The sequence below is a fragment of the Dendrobium catenatum genome, unplaced genomic scaffold, assembly GCF_001605985.2.
Source record: "Dendrobium catenatum unplaced genomic scaffold, ASM160598v2 fragScaff_scaffold_853, whole genome shotgun sequence".
Taxonomy (NCBI): Eukaryota; Viridiplantae; Streptophyta; class Magnoliopsida; order Asparagales; family Orchidaceae; genus Dendrobium; species Dendrobium catenatum.
The window spans coordinates 8,111,299-8,136,583 of record NW_021319315.1 but is presented as its reverse complement, the minus strand read 5'-3'; the positions used below and the strand labels follow the sequence as shown (position 1 = coordinate 8,136,583).

The window sequence follows — 25,285 nt, the reverse complement described above, 5'->3', positions numbered from 1 at the left end:
CACGGATGACCCAGCCTGCTCCGCACCAGGATGACTCGCAAACCACAGCCAGCGGCAACCATCTCCCGCCCAGGAAGCCCGGCTACATCCAGTCCACGTCTTAGAGCCCTAGCCAGGCCGTTCCCCAGCATGAAGGCCCCACCCCCTCACCCGCCATGGATGCGACCGGCGACCGCTCGCTCCCCTGCATGCCTCCGCTGTGCCGACGGCCAGGATTGAAACCTGAGACTCCCCTGCTGCCACACACCCGCTCGCCAGTCCGACCACTACTCGTGGTTTGCTGCAAAAGTTATGATGTTGAATTTTTTTTATGACGAAAAACACCGTCGAATCAAAACTACCCGGATAAAAATCTCCAGAAAATAATCAAAATGTGCACACTCGGCACGTCAACAACATACAGAAAGTTACGCGGTAAAAACTGAACCAATCAGAAAATACGGACGAAAATCACGAATAAAAATCAATTCCGGACAGAAAATACCGCCAAACACGACGGTTCTGAAAATTGAGAAAGGCGGAATGTGCCTTACCTTGCGTACATCAATTTCCTGAACAGTCTCTTCGGACGAAAACAACTCCGCGTCGCCCGAAAATCAATTTTTCCACTTTTTCCTTCGTTTTTCTCTCTCCTGGCTTTTTCTCTCTCTTCAAAATATCTCATTTCTATATATATCCAGACTGATCGTCCAGGACGATCGCACTTCGTCTCGGGACGATCTGGCTCTGGACAAGTGTCGTCCAAACGAGATTTAATTATCGTCCCCGGCGACCGGTCCTCTTGAAAATTTTCGTCCAGAAGATCCAAATTTCGTCCAGACGATCCATGCAGCCAGAACTGTTTTCCTTGAACAACCTATACCGATCGTCCCGGACGATCCAATTTCGTCCGGACGAACCTGGAGCAAAAACTGATGTTACACAACCTTTCCCTCGTCGCTACTTGAGCGCTTTAGGTAGGTGTTAAATGACACCGTGGTTGCATTTTTTTTTATCCCCACCGGCTATATGAGCTTTTAAGGATTTTTCTTTTTGGTACTTATTTAAAAGAGCACAGTTTCTTTCCCCCATCTGCCTACGTGAGCATTTGGAGGTACTTAGTTTTCGTCCCCCTCATGCTACATGAGCACTCCGGGGATTACCCACCTCGTTGTGCCGGTTTCCCTCCCAACTATTGCCACGTGAGTGCGTAGGGGGTTTGCTGGCTCGTCGCAAGCCACGAGAGAAGGATTTTTTTTTTAAGTTAGGAGTTATACCTTTGCGTGTCGACGGTGGGGTGACGGCGATAGAAGGCACAAAATCATATCTTTCTTTTTTTTTGCTTCTTTTTTTTTTTTTTTGAAAACCCCACTTCTTTTGTACATATGTATGCATCTATAATGATACAAGCTTCTGATAGCGCTAAGCAAAAGGAATAGCCATAACAGTTATCACATTTAACTAGTGACAATAGCCATAGTTAATAATGAGTGATAACAACACTAAACAATGAAAATAAATACTATCATGATTCTCTGAAGAAACTATACGGATTGAATGTTTTGGGCTTACAAAGTGAGGTGGAATTGGGCTTGCTGTTAGCAATGGAAAAGAGAATATGATGGGATTTGGTATGCTGTAGGAAGTGGTTGGGATTGTTTATATATTTAGTGGAATATGCTAAGTGGCTGTGGGGAAGAGAATGAATTGGTGATGTGAATCAAACAGGCTTTTGTGGGCTAGATTGCAAGTGAAGGCACGGACTTGGTGTAAAAGCTACAGGTGAATAATAAAAGAAAGCATTTGAGTGTGGATGAATCAGTGAAAAGTGATTTCATGTGGAAGGGAATCGGAGCAAAAGCTGTCTAATTTGCTAGGCTGGCTCTTGAAGCAGTTTTGGGCTGAAATTCGAAGGCGAAATGAGTTGCTGTTTGGGCATACGTTTGATTTAAAATAGTGGGCTGAAGTGGTTTTGACACATTGCTGCATTTATTTTACTTGGCTTTGGTTTACACCTCAGATTAAATAGACTTTAAAAGCTCACTGTTAGCTTGCCAAAATGACATTGAAGGCTTTATCTGCTCTGTTAAACAAGTCTTGACTCATCTCTAGAAAGCATTAAAAAAAAAAAATGATTTTTTGTTTTTGTTTGAAGACTGATCATGCTTGCTGTCAAAAGACTTTCTTAAATGGGTGTCAGGGATTCCATTCTTTCCTTTTTTTTTACCTTAAAGTAAGGAAGCAATGGGGAGGCTGCAGTTGTTGTGAGCTGATTGTCCAAAATAGGTTTCAGAGGTAAGAGAGAAGGAGATTGTTGTTAGAATTTAGCTGAGTGTAATGACAGGGAATAGGCTGTTGTAGGCTCCTTCACGTGGAGAGTGATCAAGGAGCAGCTTTCACTTGAGATGGGAACTGCTGTAGTTGAGAACAAAAAGGGGTTTCTGTAGTAGGGTGAGAGGAAGGAACAAGAAGAGGCTGTAGGGAGGAAAGGTGTGAAGTGTAGTGATGGATTGGAGGGGATGAGTTATTTTGCTTGGTGGCTGTAAGGAGAGGAAGGGAGCTGGTTTCCTTGTGTAAAGCAGAGGAGTTTCACGGCCAAGTGGGGGGAATCAGCCTGCTGATGTTGAGAAGTTGGGCTGCTGTTGCAGCTTCACGTGAGGGAGGGAGGAAGAAAGAGCATGAATCAAGTTCCTGCACAGTTGGGGGAGTTGAGAGTTACAGATTGTAGTGGAGAACAATTGTTCAAATGGAGGGGGCTGAGTATATAATAGGTTATTCAGCTCTTTATTTTTTTATTTCTCCACTGGCTGATATGACTTGGGCAACTGATAGTTGACAGGATATGATTTGTGCAGGATTTAACAGAGATATGGGATGGGCAGCCGGTTTTGAGCAGGTGAGTAATCATTTGAAGCCTTTTTTTATTTTTTATTTTTTGTCTCTTGTTTTAGAGGTCAACAAATGCCGCCCCCCCCCCCCCCCCCCCCCCCCCCCCCCCCCCCCCCAACAAATGTGGTGTGCGTCTAGAGCAAACCACATTTGTTGTATGCTGATTGACCCTTTTTGATCTCCAGATATTTGCTCTGGATGTCACACTAAGGTTTTTATTTAGTGGATTTCGAAAAGTTTATTTGGTGGTTACACTAACATTTTTATTTAGTGGATCTCCAAAAGTTTGCTTAGATGTCACATTAAGGTTTTTATTTAGTGGATCTCCAAAAGTCCATCTCTGTGCCTTCATGGCTCCTTAGATGTATTTGTAATCTTCAGTATAGTTGATATATTTGCTCTTGGTCAAGTGGAGATCCACGTGAGAGTGATAGAGTACTTTATACTTAGGTTCTTAGAGTATCACTCTGTAGATTGATGTTAGTGGATAGCATTGTCACCTTAAGCTCTTCTTTTGCACCATTGTCACTTTAGTCTATGACATTTTTGTATATGCTCAACCTTCTTTTTTGTCATAATTATGTATGTATGTGATATTTTTTCTATACAATCACTTTTTGTTGACAGCACACTCTGTTTACGGAGGATCTTTCATTTTTCTCTCATATAGCTATATTTTGACATGAAAATTTAAATATTTATTTGGGGATCTCGACATGTAGCGTGATATCGACCCAAATAAATATTTAAAATGTCCACATTCTTTAGGAACATTTATAAATGTTATTCAGGATGCTTCTTTTTATAGATTTAGCTTGAGTCCTGAGATTTTTGTTCCTTCTATCATGTGCTTTGTGCTGTGGACATTGATGGAGAATTGCTTGATTTTTCTTTACCGATGGTTTTTGTACTTTCTTCCCTATACTTGCTTTGGCGGGCTTGATGAAGGAGTGGATGCTGGTGACCTAAACATTTTAGGTTCGTATTAGGTCGGTGGCGAAAAGTCATCGGTTTAGAGCTTTCTACATAACGAACTTATTGAATAAAATTTCCTTAGATCCTCGCTTGATGCTTTATAGATTTGTTGAAGGATTTGCAGGTTTTGTATTTGGTTGATAGTACCAAATATGGGTAGTACCTTAATCCTTAATCACTTAAAGAGACTTTAATTTGAGTCATTTGAGTTCATCAGATTATGAGAGCTAAGATTTGATAGCTCTTTGTCCTCTGGTTGCTGAAATGGGGGTTCTTCTACTACGACATTTCTTATGGCATGTTGAGTAGATAGAACTGCCAGCTATCCGGTCATATTTTGGGCGTGTTGTATCCGACCTCTTACTCCCATTCAGACTTCAGACTTGAGCTATGAGAATTGTGCTTCCCAATATTGAATCTACTGAAGTTGGTAGATTTGGAGTTCTTCTTTTTGGTTGAAGATTTGGAGCCTAAGAACATTCGATGGTTGCTCGAGATCTCTCATTTCCACTGGAACTTTAATTCTCCAATCAATTAGGAGAATTTAGTAGACTACGATCACTTGAACTTATCGGGTCAAATTAGCCTTGGTACTTCCTACAGTCCCTACTGACGGGTTGACGAAGTGGGGGTTCCGCTACTACAGTCTTTCATTATGGCGTGTTGAGTAGACAGAGCTGCCAGTGATTCGGTCATGTTTGGGCGTGTTGGATCCAACCTTTTACAACCATTCGAACCTTAAGCTTTAGCTGTTGAAAGACTTCAAGCTGTTTCAGCTTAATTTGTTGGAGTGTGAGTCATAAAATCTCTTTCTTGACTTTTGAAATCTTGGTGTGTTGGAGAAGGTGGCGCCTCAAATTTTTAGAAGATCATCTGCATATACTTTAAAAATAATTTGTTGTATTCTTCAACATAAGAAAATATTTTTTTTTTGATAATTTTAAATATTTATTCGGGGATCTTGGCATGCTGCGCAATGTCGTCCCAAATAAATATTTAAAATGCCCCTATTTCACAGGGGCATTCTAGAGCAGAATAAATTTGAAATCTTGAGATTTTAAATATTTATTTGGGGATCTCGGCACATAGCACGATGTTGAGCCGAATAAATATTTAAAATACCCACAGTCTGATGGAGGATTTTGAAATGCATTCTTGTTATACAATAAAATTTCAAAATATAAAATGCGTATGCGATAACAAACATGTATAAAATACATAACACATTGAATATAACATTTTCTTGGGCAATTTCATATGTAGTATTTATTCAGATATCGACCGTTGATTGGCGGCATATGTCTCTGACATTTCAAATCGATCAACTGATAAGCTCCTCCTTGAAATACCTTTTCAACGACAAAAGGCCTCTCCCAGTTGGATACGAATTTGCCATCAATTTTTCGGTGTGGGATGATTGGCCTTCTCAGCACCATGATCAATTCTACTTCTTGAATGCCCGAGGATGCACCATACGATCGAAGGATTTAACCATTCTTCCTTGGTAGATTTCAAGGTTTTGTTGAGTTTGTAACCTGAGTTCATCAAGTGCATCGAGCTGTTCCATTCTCAGGCGAACATTTTGCTCTTGAGTGAGATCGTTCTAGATTGCTACCCGGAATGATGGTAGTTCAACTTCCAGTGGCAATATTGATTCGACTCCAAACACCAGTGAATAAGGAGTGGCTTTGGTTGGCATCTTATAAGTTGTACGATAAACCCATAGTGCATCTGCCTCTTCGTATGCCACTCTTTTTTGTTATTAGTGAGAATTTTCTTCAACAGTTTCATCAGCGTCTTATTAAAAAAGTAGGAAAATATCATTACATTTATTGAAAGGTTTGATGGAGAAGTATAGAGAGAATAATGAGGAACTACATATGATTTTTTATTGATTTTGAGAAAGTATATGATAAAGCTCCAAGAGAAGTGCTATGGAGAGTTCTATATAAGAAAGGGGTTAATAATGCTTATATTCAAGTCATTAAGGATATGTATGCATGAGCTGTTGCTTGTGTTTAAATACAAGGTGGTTTGACCAATTATTTTTCTATTTAAGTTAGATTACATCAATGATCAGCCTTAAGCCCACATCTTTTTGCTTTAGTCATGAATGTTCTTACTAGACATTTGCAAGAGGATGTACTTTGGTGTATGCTTTTTGCTGATAATATTCTTCTTGTTGATAAGACTAGAGAGGGAGTTGAAGGTAAACTTGAATTATGGAGGTCAACCTTAGAGTCTAAAAGGTTTTCGCTTGAGTAGATCTAAAACAGAATATATGGAGTGTAATTTTAGTAGTAATAGACCTAGTGAGGGGATTGTGACTTTGGGCGATCAAGTCATTAATAAGAGTACACATTTTAGATATCTTGGATCTATTGTTCAGAGTGATGGTGAAATAGATGGGGATATTATCAGCAGAATTCAAGTTGGATGGTTGAAGTGGAGGAATGCATCGGGCTTGTTATGTGATAGAAATGTACCCCTCAAAGTAAAGAGAAAATTCTATAAGATGGTAGTGAGGCCTGCAATGCTTTATGGTGCCGAATGTTGGCCTTTAAAAGAGAAGCATAATACTAAGTTAAGTGTGGTAGAGATGATGATGCTCTGGTGGATGAGTGGCTTTACCCTTAGAGATAGGATACGAAATGAGCATATACGTGAAAAGGTTGGAGTAGCTCCAGTAGAAGATAAGATTAGAGAAAGTCGCCTTAGATGGTTTGGTCACATAAAACGGCGGCCTTGCTATGACCCGGTTAGGAGAGTAGAGGTATTATATTTGACTTATGTTAAGAAAGGTAGGGGTAGACCTAAAAAGACTTAGTTAGAAAATATTAGGAATGACATTTCTTTATTAGATTTAAACGAGAATTTGTCTTTTAATAGGACACAATGGAGAAAAAGGATTCATGTAGCCGACCCCAAAGTGTTATAAAGGCTTGATGTTGTTGTTGTTGTGTTGTTTTTGAAGACTGATCTTGCTTGCTGTCAAAAGACCTTCTCAAATGGGTGTCAGGGATTCCCTTCTTTCATTTTTTTTTACCTTAAAGTAAGGAGGCAATGGTGAGGCTGCAGTTGTTGTGAGCTGATTGGCCAAAACAGCTTTCAGGGGTAAGAGAGAAGGAGATTGTTGTTAGAATCTAGCTGAGTGTAATGACAGGGAATAGGCTGTTGTAGGCTCCTTCACGTGGAGAGTGATCAAGGAGCAGCTTTCACTTGAGATGGGAACTGCTGTAGTTGAGAACAAAAAGGGGTTTCTGTAGTAGGGTGAGAGGAAGGAACAAGAAGAGGCTGTAGGGAGGAAAGGTGTGAAGTGTAGTGGTGGATTGGAGGGGGGATGAGTTGTTTTGCTTGGTGGCTGTGAAGGAGAGGAAGGGAGCTGTTTTCCTTGTGTAAAGCAGAGGAGTCTCACGGCCAAGTGGGGGGAATCAGCCTGCTGATGTTGAGGAGTGGGGCTGCTGCTGCAGCTTCACGTGAGGGAGGGAGGAAGAAAGAGCATGGATCAAGTTCCTGCACAGTTGGGGGAGTTGAGAGTTCGGATTGTAGTGGAGAGAACTGTTCAAATGGAGGGGGGTGAGTATATTATAGGTTATTCAGCTCTTTATTTTTTTATTTCTCCACTGGCTGATATGACTTGGGCAGCCGATAGTTGACAGGATATGATTTGTGCAGGATTTAATTGAAATATGGGATGGGCAGCCGAATTTGAGCAGGTGAGTAATTATTTGAAACCTTTTATTTAAGGCGGGCAATCACCTAAACTCTACTTCGGCGTTCGAAGCGCACCGGAAAATCGCCTATACACACCTTTATTGCGCGTGGTGGGATGAGACCCCGGTGCGGCGCCTACGACGAAGTGGGGTCATTTATAAGTACCCTCGAGCGAGGGGAAAGCAAAATGTTTTTTTTTATTCTTATTTTTATGCAGGTGCACTCGAAGACCCCATACACGCATTTATTGCGAGTGGTGGGAGGAAAGTACACGGCCGCGATGTCCTTGTTCGAAGGCACCTACCATACACGCCTTTATTGCGCGTGGTGGGAAGGCTAGTCTCCCAAAATTTCCCCTAAACGGGAGAGACGCCGGGAGGTTGCCGAAATTTTGACTGAAGATTCAAGACTTGGACATAATTTGAACAAATTGAACTTAAACTCGGACCGGAACTTGTACTTGGACTTGAACTTGTGGACCAAATACAAATGACTAATTTTGAACTTAATTAAATAAAATTGAAATGAGAACTTAACTTGAGCTAAATTTGGACATTAATTGAACTTGCATACCAAATTGGACTTTTGAATATAAGAGGATTTACAAATTGACTACAAAAGAGCTCAAATTCAAATAAATGAGCAAAATTTGGACAATCATAAAGTTTTTTTTTTTTTAACTTTATTTGAACACATTTTTACTCAAACTTGAACTTGTATTTTTGAATCTCATTTGATTCAAAATCAAGTAGAACTTGGACCTGAATGTGACATAGTGCATATGCACTAGACTTGCAAATGAAATTGAAATGAGCTCATACTTTAATTTGACTTGGGCACAAAGGAACCAAATTGAGCATGAATATAACTTAATCTTGAACATAAATGAGTGATCAATAAGATGCTTAATTTGAATGATCTCTATAAAGTTCCAATGGGAGGTAATTTATTTGAACAATAATAAGCCACTTGTGTCGATCATTTTAATTGGGATGAAGAGATGGATGAATTCAATATCAAGTCCATCATATAGATTGCAAGTTACCTTTGTGAATCATCTTTGAAGACAACAAACTTGTAATCAACCTATTTGTAAGTGATAAGAAGATCATGAGAATGATAGTTTGATTACAAGGCCATGAATACAAGGACTTGGGACCCTTAGGTCTATGATTGCACAACAAGTTCAAAAATATAAAATCTGGAATGACGATGTTCTAAATTTTTAATCCAATGCCAGTAAGCAAGTAGAATATCCATGACATGCAAAAGACAACAAATGCATGTGATATTCGTGTAAAGGTAATAACCTGTTCTTGAAGAATAAATGTATAATGTGCATACAGATAAATATAGAAGAATTGTGATAAATGCAAAAGCCCTTATATACAACGAAAGATCTGCAATACATACACTCTCTAAGAATACATATGTATGTATAACATGCCACTTATGGGTAGATGCAGAAAGGCTATAGTAAATGCAGTATCATGTAGTCAACTTCAGTCTAAAGATGAATACATCTACCTCCAGCAATGACGGATGTACTACACGAGCCAAATAACACAACAAAGTGCATGAAGAATACGACATATACAAGATCACACGAGTTTCTACTGGAGTTCCACTACGAATATTACATGCTACCTATGAATAAATGCCAAAGAACTACAACAAATACAAGCATTGACAAACACAAAGCAGGAGATTAGTTTGTAGACTATGACCCACCTACAAAAATCAACAAATAGTGCACGACAGTCTACCTGTACAAAGCAGCAAACAACTGATCCAGAAGCTGGTACACCACGCCACCGGATCTGCAACATTCGTACAAGCAGATAGAAGGCGTCCACAACTATAACGCCATGCCACCGGATCCGCAACTTCTATGCAAGCGTACAGAAGACATCTATGAATACTTTCAAAGTACCCCCACACGTGCACCGTAATTTGTATACACATAGGTACATTAAAAGGGGTAAAAGCAATCATCGAACCCGCATGGGCCCCGGCGAGTGTGTTATTGGTACACACGTGACGTCTAGGGATGCTGCGCGGGTTTTTAAATTTGAACACGATCATCCTAAGCAGATAAAAAGGAGTAGATAGTGTATAATTATAAAATGGCCCCAACACTCGTATGGGCCCCGACGAGCGTGTTATTGGTACACACGTGACGTCTAGGGATACTGTGCGGGTTATTAAATTTAAACCCGATCCTCCTAGGAAGGTAAAAAGGAGTAGACAGTGTTTAATTATAAAATGCTCCCAAACCCGCATGGGCCCCGACGAGCGTGTTATTGATACACACGTGACGTCTAGGGATGCTACGCGGGTTGACAAGTGAATACAAGTTCGAACCCGATCCTTCTATACATATCAATAGGAGTCGACAATGTTTGAACCAACAAACAAATATGTGGCTGTGATGACCAGAATATTTGTTTAATACATTCATATTAGGCCTTCAAAGCCTAAAATCAAAAGAATTCACTCTCAAAGGCATAAAACATACGAAACTCGATCCTCTGTCGACAGTCAGACAGAGTCGACAAGGTTCAAGTTTTAAAGGAAATAACCCCTAACACCTCGATGATGGCCGCGTTGAACAAAAATCTCAACCGGAGGGGTCCATTCCAAATAATTTCCAACGTCGTTCCAAATATCCAAAAACTCCACAAAAATTCCTAAAATCCAGAAATATTTAAAAATGAAATACATCCATCAATACTTAAATTAAAATCCATCCACCCTCCGCAACAGTTTGCCGGGTGGACAAATTAAAACTTACTTTAGCTCACAAAAGAGCTAAATGCCTAGTCGAAATATCACTAGGATCCATTCTCAAACAATCTACTACCAATAAGGACGTGGTATGTGTCCTCTACCCGGCAGTCTGCCGCCAAATGGCACCGCAAGATAAACGGTTATGACCCGGGGCCCTCTGAACTGAGTGGTTTTGCCGCTAAATGGCACCACAGATAGCGGTTATGACCAGAGCCAATGCGTTCCTTATTGGCATCAAATCTTTGAGATATGAATCAAAAGAATATAATCGATAGGGGACAAAGCCCTCTGTCAGCTAAGGTGGATTCAAATTTGTCCCCTTAGACAAACATTCAACCCAGGTCTACAAGGTCCCCTTGGACGAAGCAACCCATGGCTGCCGACAAGGATCTTTCTGTCAGGTTGGGTCGACTATCTCCTCTGACTAAGTAGACCAGGGACCATGATGGCCCGGGACGACGGAACCATGGGATCTTGATCAGGTCCATCATCCATTCCCCCATCATCCGCTTTAAGTGCTGGATAGTGAAATTTCTATTTTAAATATAAAATATTCAACTTTCAAATTTCATACCCATTGATGCTACTATAGCCAGATAACACGTATTTCTACGTATCTGATTGACGACTAGCCTTGATCGAAAGTTCTCTCTCGTTATCGGGAGGGGTAATTAACTATAGGTGCTTGCGCCTATAGGAAACCAGAACTCAGATCATAAAGTCCTCACAAAATGAGGGCGAAATCTCTGGGTAGTGTCTTATCTACAAACTCATCTGCCTTCCAAAATTTACCCCGGAACTTAATTTTGTTAAAACTCCCTCGCCAAACAAAAAGCACAATCCGCGCGGCGGGGAGGCTGGGGCCGAATTTTCGGAGCCCACAATCATATGATATATTTGATAGGCATAAAGCCCTATGTCAGCTAAGGTGGATTCAGATATATCCCCTTAGACAAACACCAACCCAGGTCTTCAAGGTATTCTTGGACGAAGCAACCCATGTCTGCTGACAATGTGCCTTATGTCAGGTTTGGTCGACTACCTCCTCTGACTAAGTAGACCAGGGAACATGACAGCCCGGGACGACGGAACCATGAGATCTTGATCGGGCTCATCTTCACTCCCCCCACCACCAGTTTTAAGTTTGTGGTGATAAACTCTAAATTTTAAAACTTTCAAATTCAAAATTTTAAAACTAAAATTGTTGCTATTATACATTGGATTTATGATCCATATGACCTCCTTAACGACTAGCCTTAATCGAAAGTTCTTTCATGTTATCGGGAGGGGTAATTAACTATAGGGGCTTGCGCCTATAGGAAACCAGAACTCATATAAAAAAAGTCATCACAAAATGAGGGCGAAATCTCTATGTAGTGTCTTATCTAAAACCCAATATGCCTTCTGAAAATTCCCCCGGAACCTAATCTCGTTAAAACTCTCTGCCGTCATCGTCACACTTAAAAAATAAAAGAAAAATAGACGGATGGTGCAGAGAGGCCGGGATGCACACATCACAAACAAATAATAGAATTTTTCGGAGCCCACATTTAAGTGAAAAGAGTTAGTAATTTCAAAATAATAATAATAATTGGCTATTGAGTTTAATTAGATAGTTTATTTATAAAGATTTTGTTAGACAAGCCATCACAAGATTTACTACTGTTTATTTGACTTTGCAAAACATTCATAGAGTGAGGAATCAATTAATTAGCAATATTTACTTCCTAAGTATGGAATAATAGTGCACGGGCAAAAAAAATACGAAGGGAAGCAATTAAAAAAATTATATGAAGCAATTAAAAAAATTATATTAAGGCATAATACTTTTTGGTAGAGTGTGATATAGGCTCTTAAAATCACAAAACCTTTAGTTGAAGTGTTAATAATGGTTGATGGTGAAAGGTGTCGTACAATGGGGTTTATCTATGGTGTTATAAATGAGGCAAAAGAATAAATAACAAAGAACGTAGGTGGAGAAGAATCATCTTATAAAGATATCTAAGAACTTATTGATAAAAAATGGGACAACTAATTATATGGTGATTTGATCTCTCGTGGCTGTCTTCTAAATCATTCATTTCATTTTGATGATAATTCTTATTTGAATTTGCAAATGCTAGAATTATTTTGTATAAATGTATGGAAAGAATTATAAGCTCGTCAAAAGATTTTGAAAAGTTTGATAAACAACTTAAAGAGTTCATCATAAAAATGGAATGTTTGGCATGAGAGCTGCCCAATTATCATGTAAAACAAGTCCACTTGGTACGTAAGATATCTATCAACTTTGAATATTGAACTTATGATTAAATTTATAATTAATATTGTTCTAAATTTATTTGTTCTAACTCGTGATTTAGAGTATTTGTGGATGTACTTTGGAGATGAAATGCTAGAATTAAAACAAAAAATTTGTAGTCAGAGTCTTAGTTTAACGTGTTTAGCTTTTGCATGTGAATGAAATTTGAGCATATTCAACCTAGTGATACAAAGAGAAGAAATTGTTTGACTGTGGCTAGGATAAACAAATTGATTTATGTCATGCACAGTAAAAAAATTAGAATATAAACATCTCAGGTTAACTGCATGTAAGGATGATGATGATACATGTCAATGGCGCAAAATGGTGTGCACGTGGCGCGGTGCAAAATGATGTTCACGCGGCGCTACGCATCAAAATAGCGTGTGCTATTTGCTCCGTGCATGAGCAATGTCGCATGGCGCAAGGCGTTCATGGCGCGCGCTATTTTGTTAACTTATTATAAATTTCAAATTATAAATTATAATTATATATTTTTTAGGTTTACATATTAATATCATGATTAATATATATATATATATATATAATTTTCTATTGTGTGCCATGTTTAAAAAGGCGTGCGGTGCGCTATGCGCCGTGGCTCCACGGGAACTTTGTGCCGTGGTGACAATTATGATGATGATAATCCTTTAATTCTTATTGATTTGCTATCAGTTGATGAACGGGTGGTTAGCCTAGATTAGGAAAGAAATAAAGAAAATGGCAAAATGCTATTGGTTCAGCTAATAATGAAGATATTAACATTTATGTTGCTATTATAATATAAGTGGAAGTTCGCAAATATCCACCAAATGTAATCAAGGCTAAACATCAAATACTTTAGAGGAAAGTTAAGTATGTTTATTATGAAATATGTAATATATTGTTATTTAATATTTTTTTTATTAGTAGTTTACTTATTATGCAGGAAAGAAGAAAGCGATAGTACTATTGGATGAGGAAGATGGATGGAATGACTGACATAGGAGTGATGGAGAAGATTATAGAGCTATCATATATCACGTACAACAATTCTTTAGACGGCCCTGCACTCCTGCTTGTGATAATGAAAATGATGACGTTGATTTGGGGGGGCATAAAAGACTCTTTTAGAGTCTAATTCTATCACATGTTTCTAATATTTTATGTTTTTTCGAACTCATAACTTATATTCAATTTTTTAAAGTTTGTATGCTTTCTTTTAATGTGTCTTCTATGGATTAAGGTTATGTTTTTTGCTGTCCTAATTTTATGATTTTTTGTTTTGTTTTTAATTTGAAACCTATACCTCGATTTGGTTCCATATCTTATGTTTCAAAATTGCCTTGATTTCCGATATGTTTGTTTTAAACCATGGATTGAGTGCACCAAGGAATGTGTAGTAGAAGACTTTCTCACGGGAAAATGGGTATTTTTATAATAAGAAATCTTGGAGGATTTCTTTTGTAAGAAAAAGGTGGATTTGGCTGTTGAGAATTTAGATACTTACTTTGAGTTTTGAAAGGGTATTTTACTTGAAAGTTTATGATAAGTTTGAATGAAGAGCAGAAAGCTAGTAAAATTTTGACTGGGACTTCCATTTTGATTGGAAAAGCAAACATGTAATTCTGTATAATATTTTTCAAACTATCCAACAGGCTATTCTGTTATTGCCGATGCTCGAAGAGGTTTGCGGTTGTCTACATATTAATGTCTATGCAATGGATGTATATTTTAGATTTGCCAAACACAAAATCGATTAGCATGCTTCCAGATCGCCATCTTTTATGCCATACTATTTACAACATTCTGGATAAAATTGGATTTTCGTGGCTTATTTCAGTTTGGGTCTGGGAAAAAGAAATCTCCAAGGTGGCATAATGCCCCAAGAAAAGGATCATTTATTAATTATTTTTATAATTATTATGTTGTCTTGGTATCTTATCATTCAATATGAAGTTTGCTCACTTGTTTGTATGTTTATACTCTCAATATGAAGTTTATGCCATTAGTCTCATTGTATTCCCTGCCAATTAGGGCAGGGATAATATGGCTCACTGGTGGGCTTGGGTGGTGAGCCTAGCCATTTTTCTTGGTGGCAAATTTGTCTGTTTTTATTAAATATTATCTCCCGGTCTTTCTTGGGATTATGAGGACGGATGAAAACCCTAAAATCCCAAAATCAAAGTTCCATTTAAAATTTAAAATTGGTTCTATTGATGGTTAGCCAAGGCATCCAATTTAACGTGGCCTCTTTCCTTTCTCTCAAGTTTGGTCATAGTTGCTTCTATTTATCTTTTAGCCTTGTTATATAATAAGACAAAGTTTGGGTTTAGCGAAGATAAACAGAACTTATTGGTATTGTCTTAAGGCTTTGCAATTAGTTTGTATTGTCTTTAGCTCCTGACTAGTAGCCAATCAATGCTTCTATTTATTGCAGCATCTAGCCATTTGACTTTATGCTGAGGAATTTATCTTCATTATTAAATATATGAAGAAGCAAAATAAGAACAAAATAGTTTTATAGCTAACGATCCTTTCATGTATTGGACAAAAGGCGTTCTTAAGATAATCTTGTCCTAATTAGCATCTTCTTAGCTCTTAATGTCAGGCATTTTCAAGATAGCTCAAAGGGGTAACGGTGAGAGGGAGTAGTGTGGATGAATAGCTATATGACTGCAGAAAAGGCCAAAAAGAAAAAAAAAAAAAAAAATCACTTCTCATCCTTTATCGAGTAAGATTTTTTTTTGTTAAAAAAATTATAAATATGACTAATTTGAAATGTTGATAAATATAAATATATGATTAAAAATAAATATAAAAAAATTATGAGAAAAAATATATAAAATAAGTTTTTTTTGGTTAGGGTTAGATAGAGATGGACTTACAGCATGAGCATTGAGCAAGTTGATAGGGTGGGGCATGTCCACTTCACCCAGGTTTCTTTAATCACACAGTACAGAGGGGAATGTGGGAGCATTCTACGCGTTGGCTTCGCAGTCGAACTTAACAAGTAGTCGGCAGAGTCCCCCACAATATTGGACTCATGTGATAAGTGTTCTATCTCACAAATGGTGCTCCGTTGTGGACTTGAGGCCCTATTGTTTTGGTTATTTTTGTCTTTTTATTAATGCCCTTTACAGGCTTTAATGATCCCCATTACTCCCTTCACCTTATGCGGGCAATTTTGCCTTCAGCAGTGGACTTGCAAGCTGTCTTACTTAAAAGCAGAAAGGGGTTTATGGCACGTAAGTTCTTTTGATGTTGATCCATGAACCTTGAGTACTTTGCTCGGGCTAAACATGATTTTGCATGTGGTTGTATTATTGGGAGGGAAGAATGAGATCATCCATGCATGATAAAGAGAAGGAATTGATCGAATGTTAACTGATGCTGATTAAATTATCTAAATATTATAATTTTCCTCTTCACATGTTTCATGATAATTATATTATTTGAAGGTGGATTGTGAAACCCGAAAAGGCATATATATATATAATTGTAAACAGGAATACTTGAGTATTCAATGATGGAAAATAATTACTGGAGGTAAAGCATATGATAGTAGAGGTGATTACAGGTGTACATGTTCATACGAAAACCAAAGTGAGGAGGCATCCCATTTTCCAGATGAGAAAACCAAAGATGGGGGAATGGAGCCGTTGGATAATGAGTGACCTTAGGATCTTGGATCCTTTTTTAGGACAAGTGGGATGGAAGTGCATCTAAGCTGATTAGGACTTATGACACAGTCCCCTTTAGATGTTGACCTCTCAAGCAGAGAGAAAGAGAGAGAGAGAGAGAGACAGAAGGTTTTGAGGAGCTAAAGCAAAAGCTAAGAAATGTTGGAGGTTAGCTGGGAGGGTTGCAGAGGATAGGGAAAGGAGGATGAGCGCTTTAATGAAACACTTAATGGGGGAATTGTAGGAAAGTCGGAATGTCATGTGAGCCTTCAGTTCTCTCTTTCTCTCTCTCTCTCTCTCGTGTATTGACTTTAGCTATGTTCTCTTCTTCCAAGCTGTTGTCCCTCTCATTCAGTTGCTGTCCTAATAGCCTCCATAGCTACTTTTTCTTTAAGACCCCCCAAATAAATTTACTTTTCCTTTAAACCTCTCTGGCTCTGAGCTCTTGCTCCGGGATCTTTGCTTAGATTTTGTTTGGATTTTGTGTTTCCCACGTGAAGAACAATGCCCCACATTTAATTTCGGTGTTACTTGCTACTGTGCCAGAGGAAGCAGCAGCCTAGCCTCTATAGCTTCCTTGCATGAAATTAGCTCTTGCTTTTTCTTACTTCTCTGCTCCTTCCTTTATTTGCTTTGGCAAATATATATATATATATATATATATAGAGAGAGAGAGAGAGAGAGAGAGAGAGAGAGAGAGAGAGAGAGAGAGGATGGAACTGCCAAAGCCCACGAGACTGGTTTGAAGTGGTTATTCCACTGCCCCACCAGAGCCAAACTGTTGGGCCATTGGTATCAAAGGAAAAATGACAAAACAAGGACAAATCCATATCCTTCAAAGCCCACTGTAAAGGTAACAAATTATTGCCCCCTTCATCCTCATCTGGGGCCGATTATGTCTTTTGTAAAACATGCTTGAAGGCTCGGACTCTTTTAACTTAACCTTTCTTATCTTATAGAACTTGAATGATTCATGTTAATCTTGCTTATCAATCTTTATAATTCTTATCCTGAGGACTTCTTGTATGGATGAGTGCGCAGAGATCCTTTGAATGAGATGACAAAGGATTCTTTAGACTGTTGGGGGATTTTGGGGGGCTTTTTTTTTTCTTTTAATTACGCCATCTGATCCTTATTAAATTGTTTTGGTATCTAGTTGTGGGAAAGATACAAGAGGGTTCCACCATGAACTGTCAACTCATCGCTTTGTTGAGAGCTGTGGCCCTCCTGTGTGATCTGCGACCAAATTCATCTTCATACCAAAATCCTCACTTTTATCACTTACCGGACTACAGGATACTTGTCTTTGTTGATAATTTTGTGAATAAAATCACCAGTTCTCTTTAACTTTTTACCTCCTACCGATGAACCTTCTGCCCCCCTCTCTTCTTTTCTCATTTGCTGAAACTTTTTAACCCCACATATGCTAACTGGTTAGATACTTGCATGTGAATAGTCCGCAGCAGATGACATGTTTAACATAACTTAAGATCCGCTAAGATTTTGTAAGATTCCCTCTTCAAATCCACCCGATCGTTAATGTTGCAAATAATTAGAAAATATCCGTATTTGTACTATAGCAGCCATTGCTGACTTGGTGAATAAACAAAATGCATGGAGTGATGAAGTTGCCTGGACTGTGCACGCTAGCTACTCAATTTATGTCATACTAACTAGGATTAGACTCTAATCTCCCAAATATCAGATGCCAATTTTAGTCCACCTCTTCTAGGGTTTGGCTTGACTTGGGCTAATTAGCACTTACAAATCTAGCTATGACAATTAGAATAATATAGCAAATTAGAGATAGAGGGAGAGTTTTTGCTTGCAATTTCATAGAAAGGTAACTAACATGCAACAGCTGCTTGCAATTTTTAATTCTGTGCAAAGGCTTTAATGGTCCTTTGACGAAATTATAAGCGTAGAATCTGTGCAACTTTATGTTGCATTGTTTTGATGAGATGCCTCTCTCGTGTGTGTGGGGGTCTCAGTATGACGTGTTTATTCCAGCAAGAAAGCCAACTTCTCCGACATAACTACTCCTACTTCTATATAATTGATGTCATCAATTCAATAATATTAAAGAATAAGTTCATTAACCTGCTCTGTACCAATGATTCACTCTGACTCTCTACAACATTTAATCGATCTCTCCTGAGATTTAATATATTTTCTTTTCTCTGGCAATTATATGCTACTTTAACCCAGACTCTGCACCGAACCTCCATCTTTTTTTCGCCCTAGCCGATCTGCTAGGGTTTCCTGGCTCCGGGATTTTCTCCCTCGCCTGGCGGGGGTTTCCTCTCCGGTGATCTACTGTTTTCAGGGAAGTTTTCCTCTTCGCTGCTTCTTCATGTTCTTTTGGTAACTTTAGTTTTTTCCTTCTTTCGCCGGTTCTGCTGGCATGGCGTCTTCTAAGCTTAAAGACCCTGGTTTTTTTTGGGGGGTTGCTCATTCGCGTTCATTTTTGGAAGCTCTTGCTGGTTCTAAAACTCCTTTTCCAGATTTGCATGTTTCTACTTTTCGTGGCCTACCGTCTCTTTGGATTTCCGATCAGGAAATCAACGAGCTTGCTGCCCCTTTTCAGTTCTCTTTAGTTGGTTTTTTTCCCTCTAAAAGACCTCCTTTAGATGCTATTCGTAAATTTTTTTTTCAATTTGAAGTTGAAAAATGAGGTTTCCGTTACTGTTTTGGATCCTTCGCACATTTTGATCAAGCTATCTAATGATCTCGATTACTGTAGGGTTTTCTGTCACCGTTCTTACCTAGTTTTCAATTGCTTTATGAAATTAACCAAGTGGTCACCTACTTTGGATATTGGTGTTGAGTCGCCGGTGATACTGATATGGATTTCTTTTCCTCGTCTCCGTCCTCATTTCTTCTCTCCTCGCATTCTCTTTGGGCTTGGCGGGTTATTTGGAAAGCCCCTGAAAATTGATGAAGCGACTGCTGTTGGTTCACGACCTTCAATTGCTCGTGTTTTAGTTGAGCTTGATATAACTAAATCTTTTCCTAAGCAAGTTTGGTTAGGCTCGAAATCTTTAGGTTATACTCAAGAGGTGGTTTTTGATGAGTTTCCTCAATTTTGTGCCGGTTGTAAATGTATTGGTCACTCTCAGGGCAATTGTCGACCTACTATACCTGTGATTCCAACGTTTTCTTCTCCTCCTAACGCTAATTTAGATGTTGGAAATGTTGAAAATGTTATTTCTCATACGGTTGTGGAGTCCGAAAATGATATTGCTGTTTTAGCTCCCGAAGTCTTCCCTGTTGTTGAATCTCCGTCCGATACCCCTGTTATTGGTGGGGTTTCTGTTTCTTTGACGGAAGTTAATTGTGAGGTTATTCCACCTGTTAGTGAATGCCGACCTATTACTGCTGCTGTGGAATCTTTTGCCCTTCCTGTAACTGCAGAATCTGCTCCTAAAATTGATGAGCCTGGCTTGGTCTCTTTGGAACATGGTGCGTTAAATATGATTGATCGGGATCTGATTGTCCCAGGATTAAATAGGGAGGAATTGGATGAGGGTGGAGTTAATTCTATTGCTGTTACGAATATTTTATCTCCAAATGCTTTACCCTTTTTTCCTCCTGTTTTGGTACCGGCTAATACTGTGGAGAATTTGATTCCTGCTGTAGCTGAAGTTGTGATTCCTCCGTCCAGTGTTGAAGTTGCGTGCAATCCGGTTGGCAGTAGTTTTATTGATGTCCCTGTGAATTTGGTCGATACCCGTATTATGGCTAATTGTTTAGGTAATAGTTCTGGATTGGATATTAGGAACCATCTAAATTGGTTGAATGGTTCGTCGGATGGTGAATCTGAATCCGATTTTTCTGAATGTGGCTTGGATTCTTTGGATTTTTGTGGGTGTTCTGACCCTGGTAATGATTTCAATTTGGTTAGGGCTAGACCTGCTTTATCTGTTGCTTCTCGTGGGATTTCCCGTGGTAGAGGTCGGCGTAGACGTTGATGTTTTGGCGCTCGAGGGGCTTTGGGCTATGATGTGGTCGGGGCTCGTGTCCCTATCGTTTAGCTTGTGGCAACCTTTGATTGGATGGTCCGTGCGAGGCCTCAGGGACGCTGGTAGTCTTTGCTGTCTACTGAGCCCGCCTTTCTCTTTGGATGTATTTTCTTTTGCTTCTTTTTATTTTATTTCTACTCCTTTGTTATCGTGGAATTTTATTTTCAATATATCTGCTTTTTGTTAAAAAAAAAAATGCTACTTTAACCTGATTCTACTGTGATTAATTCTTACAAATTTAATAAATATATTCACGGTTTAAATAAATTATGTATTATTTAAGTAATCAATTTCGCTGAATCGTATGGACCACGTTTCAAAACATTGGATTTAAGGAGCAGCGCCAAATTTTCTTATCAAATGTTATTTCATTTCAAGATTTGTTTGTGCACCAAAAAAAAAAAAAAAAAAGATTTGTTTGTGCACCTTTGAACCTAGAAATCTTAATTTGTTGTGTTCCATATGGATTTCAAATGAATATGTAACCAACCTTGTATGCACGCATTTGTCTTGCGTATCTTTATCAAATTCAGACAATTCTCTCATATGAACTCTCCTAACGGGTATGAATAAGAAAATACATACGTAGTAGGCAGTCTTGTACAGCTGTCATTTTCTGTTAAGGATACGTACGGAGGTTCTTTATAAAACCGTTATATATGCCTCTGTATACCCATTGGACAAAGCGATGAATGCAAAATAATCTTTCATTTTCTTGTTTTATCTGTTTGTTCTTTTATGTCATCCTATCGCTTCAAAGCATTCCAGGTTTACATGGTATCAGAGCGCCTCTGCCAAGATTAGTGTTTTTTTTCTTTCTTCTCTTCCTCTTTGTCTTCGATCCTTCGCTTTCATGGCTGGCTCATTCATCTCCTCTCCTTCGATTGATTCGAACTCTCTCTTTTTGTTTCAATCACCATTCCTCCTTAACTTAAGTTTTTGATGAATAATATCAAGAATCTGGTTCCCAACTCCCTCGCTGCTGACAATTACCCGCTATGGTGTTGTGATGCATGTCCCACGATCTAAGTGAAAGAATATATACATATATTCGTTTCTTTTTTTTTTTTTCTATTCAGATCAATACACACATCTAGAGTTGATATTGCATTAAAGAAAGCAAATAAAATATAATACATAATTACGACAGTTCATAATTACAATTCACAAGTAGCGTCCAAAAAGATATATACAATAGCCACACTGGCTACAAAAAATACATAAACCAAAAGCTATAGTGTCAGTATAAAGCTTCACGCGGTAGACTCCTTACCTGAAATCATTATCCACGTATAATGAGCTTAAAAAGCCCAGCAGGTCACCAAAATCTAAAACTGAATTCAAAACAAGGTAAAAGAGCAATATGCATATTAAGGATCAAATCATAGAAGTAGCAGTCATATGATCATTGAATACATGCAAGAAAAATAAAACTCAAATGCAGTAGTAAAAGAATCTGTAAACAATAAAATACTACAGAACGAAAGTCAGTAAAATAGTAAATTAATGCGAATGTCAAATCTATAAAGCAATCGTCGTATGCATAATATCAATAAGTATAAAATCGTATACAACGTCAAATAAAAAATCATTAATGACTGTTGAAATCAAATTAATGTAGTAAAATCAAATCGAAAGGTACACGTGCTATTCAGTTATTTTATATCACTTACTCAGTGTATCACATGCATAATATTAGTACAATTAATCAGTAGTATCAAACAGTACCAATGTCTGCATAAGTATCAGTATCAATCTAGTGACATAAACAGTAAGGCAATAACAGTAAATCCGTGCAGTAAAATAAATCTATAAAATATTAAAAAAAAATGCCTTGGGAATATGCATTTCAGTAGTCACACTAAACAAATAAAAGTCCTAGCTATCACGGTGTTTTTCAGTGTTAGTATTAATGTTAGTAAACCGTTGGCTCATTAGAAGTAGAGTCGTCACTCTTTGCCCGTCAGCACAGTAAAAATCTCCTTATAACTCCCAATCAGTGTATCACGTGAATTAGTATAGGATAACACCAAACAGCAATATTTAAAGGAAAGTCCGTCGGCCCACCATTCTGTATAGGTAAATCAATCTCCAACCAACGGGTCAACCAGACTTTACTTGTTTGATTCACACACATAATATTATCAATATACCATAACAGTAATAGCAACCAGCTATTACTCAAGCTCATATCTATATCCATTTTAATGCATTATAACAAATAATGCATAATTAAGCTTAATTAAGAGGATACCAAAATATCATAACGGTATACAACAAAGAATCCTATTAGACAAAATGCACATCTTCAGAAAATAATCAAATTACCAGAAATCGTGTAAAGCATCATTTTAAAATTTTAATTGTACTGAAGCACTATTTTTCGACATCCAGATAATTTTCTATTTGATAAAAATCCCGCAAATTTCAAAATACACGCTGCAAAATTTCTAAAAAAATATTTAAAACATGCAAAATCATAATCTCTATAACATACAAAAGTTACGCGGTAAAAGTTTCATCAATACAAAGATAAGCACGTTTTTTGGTAACAGAAACACAAAACTGAGCGGAAAAATACCAAAACACTAAATTTTTGAAATCAAAAATAAGATTCGGATTTCTTACAGAGAGACGAGCAATTATCTCAACTACGACGATGGACAAAAATTACACTACGGCCTCCAAAATCTAGCTTTTTCCTTATATTCCTTTTTTATTTCTCTCTCTTGTTTCTCTTTCTTCAAAACGTGTCAAACAAGCCTTAAATAAAAAAAAAGATATTTACGTTCGTACGGACAATATTTACGTTTGTACCAGGATGATCTCCTCTGTGCACATATCGTACGGTGGATATTTTTCATTCGTCCCGGGACTATGGGCTCTGTCAAAAAAATTTGTTCAATTATTACAGACAAACTCACTGTTCATACAGACGAACATGCATTTTGTTCAATTCATACAGACGGTTCGTACATATTAACTGCACACAAAAATCTTGAAATTCAAGGGTTTTACAGGCATTCCCAAGTGGAAAAGGTTTTTAACACTAGTGGCTTCAAAGGCTTCCTTGATGGCACATCTCCATGTCCTCTGCATCACGCAGCTTCAGCTGACTCATCAACCCCTACTACCCCGACTCTGCACAAAATCTGGACTCTCACCGATCAACATCTTGTTGCAGCGCTATATTCAGTGATTTCACCCTCAATCTTACCATATGTCCTTACTCTAATGCACTATCATGACATATGGATAACTCTTGTGCATAGTCTCTAAGCACGACGAGGTCACAAATCATCTAGCTAAAAAATGAATTGCATCACATGTCGAAGGGTGACAAATCCATGACGCAATATCTCCTGGATGTAAAATCCAAAGTCAATGATATACAAGCCACTGGACACACCATTGATCCGGAAGACGTGATCCTCTACACACTAAACGATATTCCATCCTCATATTAGTCGTTTAAGATGGCGATCTGCACGAACCTCCAACCATTGAATCTTGACGATCTTTACAGTCTGTTATTTAGCGAAGAACAGATCTTGAATCATGAAGCAACAAAAGATCTTCAATCTTTGCAACTGACGGAAAACTTGATTGCTCTTGCGGCACCTCGTGCCCATAGTCAAAGAAGATACAGTTAATCTCGAGGAAACAAAGGTCGTCGTTCCTATCCTTCTATTAAGTGGAGACAAAAACCCTCACCGTAACACTGTTTGTTAGATTTGCAACAAAACGGGGCATTCCGCCCTTCGATGCTGGTATCACACAGATCCAACATATTCCAATAACCCATCTAATTGAGGGTTATTTTTTGCACAAGATACCACTCGTTATGCCAATTGGTTTCTTGATAGTGGTGCTTCATCACACCTCACAGCCGACCTGTGAGACCTCGTTCCCTTACTGTTCCTCTCTGACTTGGATTTTCCTCCCAGGATCGTCCGGGACGATATTGAGATCGTCTAGGCTGATCTGTACTGTTCAAAATATCGTCCTGAGAATAGTTCTGGGAACCGTCCAGGCCGATTGATTTTGGTGATCGTCCCAGGACGATTTTGCGATCGGCCGGGCCGATCAGCCTAAGGATATAAGAAAATCAGCTCGTTTTGAGGAGAGAGAAAATCTTTTTTTTTTAAATCAGATATTTTGAAGAGAGAGAAAGAGAGGAAAAGTAAAGGAAAAGCTGGGTTTCGGAGGCCGCGGAGCGCTTTTCGCCCGACACAGCTGTTGGGAAAAGTGAAGATCTCATGGTAAGGACTCCGAATCCTATTTCTGTTTTCAGAGATATTGAGTTTTGACCGAGTTGTGCACTGTTTTGTGTTTTCGTAGTCGAATTTTGGACATGATTTTGATTTGACACAACTTTCACAGCACAACTTTTGGTATGTTATAGATATGACTATTGTACACGATTTGAGTATTTTCTGCGACGATTTTACCGGTCGGAATTGATTCTACGCGATTTTAATTGAATAGAAAAATATCAGGACGTGATTTGATTTGGATTCTATAGAACAATAGTCTTGTATTGATGTCGTGAATATTCTACTGTAATTTGGAGAAATTTGGAATTTGTATTTTTTTGCAAGATTTTTGTGTAAATTTGATAGACTACCGTTACTCTGCCCGATTTTCGTACGATTTCTAATTTTTCTGAAATTGATAAATTGAATTGATATGTGCATGACTATTGATATGATTGTTCTAGATTGCTTTAATATGGATTATTGAATTGATTATTGATTGATTCTTGAATTGATTATTGAATTGACTATTGATACTGGAACACAAGTAGAACCTGATTGAACGTTGGTTGGAGATAGAACTTGACCTGTACAGGATGGTGGGCCGACGGGCTTTCCTTTAAACCATTGATTATTGATATAACGATTGGGAGTCATAAGGAGTTCTTATAGATATGCCGACGGGCAGCCGACGGG

At 38.3% G+C, this 25,285-nt stretch overlaps 1 protein-coding gene and 1 long non-coding RNA gene across 2 annotated transcripts in view; both read left to right on the top strand.

Annotated features, from left to right (window-relative positions):
* The window catches only part of LOC110101319 (developmental protein SEPALLATA 3-like), a 6,113-nt gene extending 5,894 nt beyond the window's left edge, over positions 1 to 219 (top strand). The window contains exon 2 of the mRNA XM_028697034.1: positions 15 to 219. Coding sequence (XP_028552867.1) covers positions 15 to 219 — 205 coding nt within the window. The remainder of the gene's footprint in view (positions 1 to 14) is intronic.
* Positions 220 to 589: 370 nt separating this feature from the next.
* Positions 590 to 13,896, top strand: LOC114580211. The gene is made up of 2 exons (XR_003701539.1): positions 590 to 2,875; positions 13,578 to 13,896. It is a non-coding gene; the product is annotated as an uncharacterized LOC114580211 (long non-coding RNA).
* Positions 13,897 to 25,285: the final 11,389 nt, after the last annotated feature.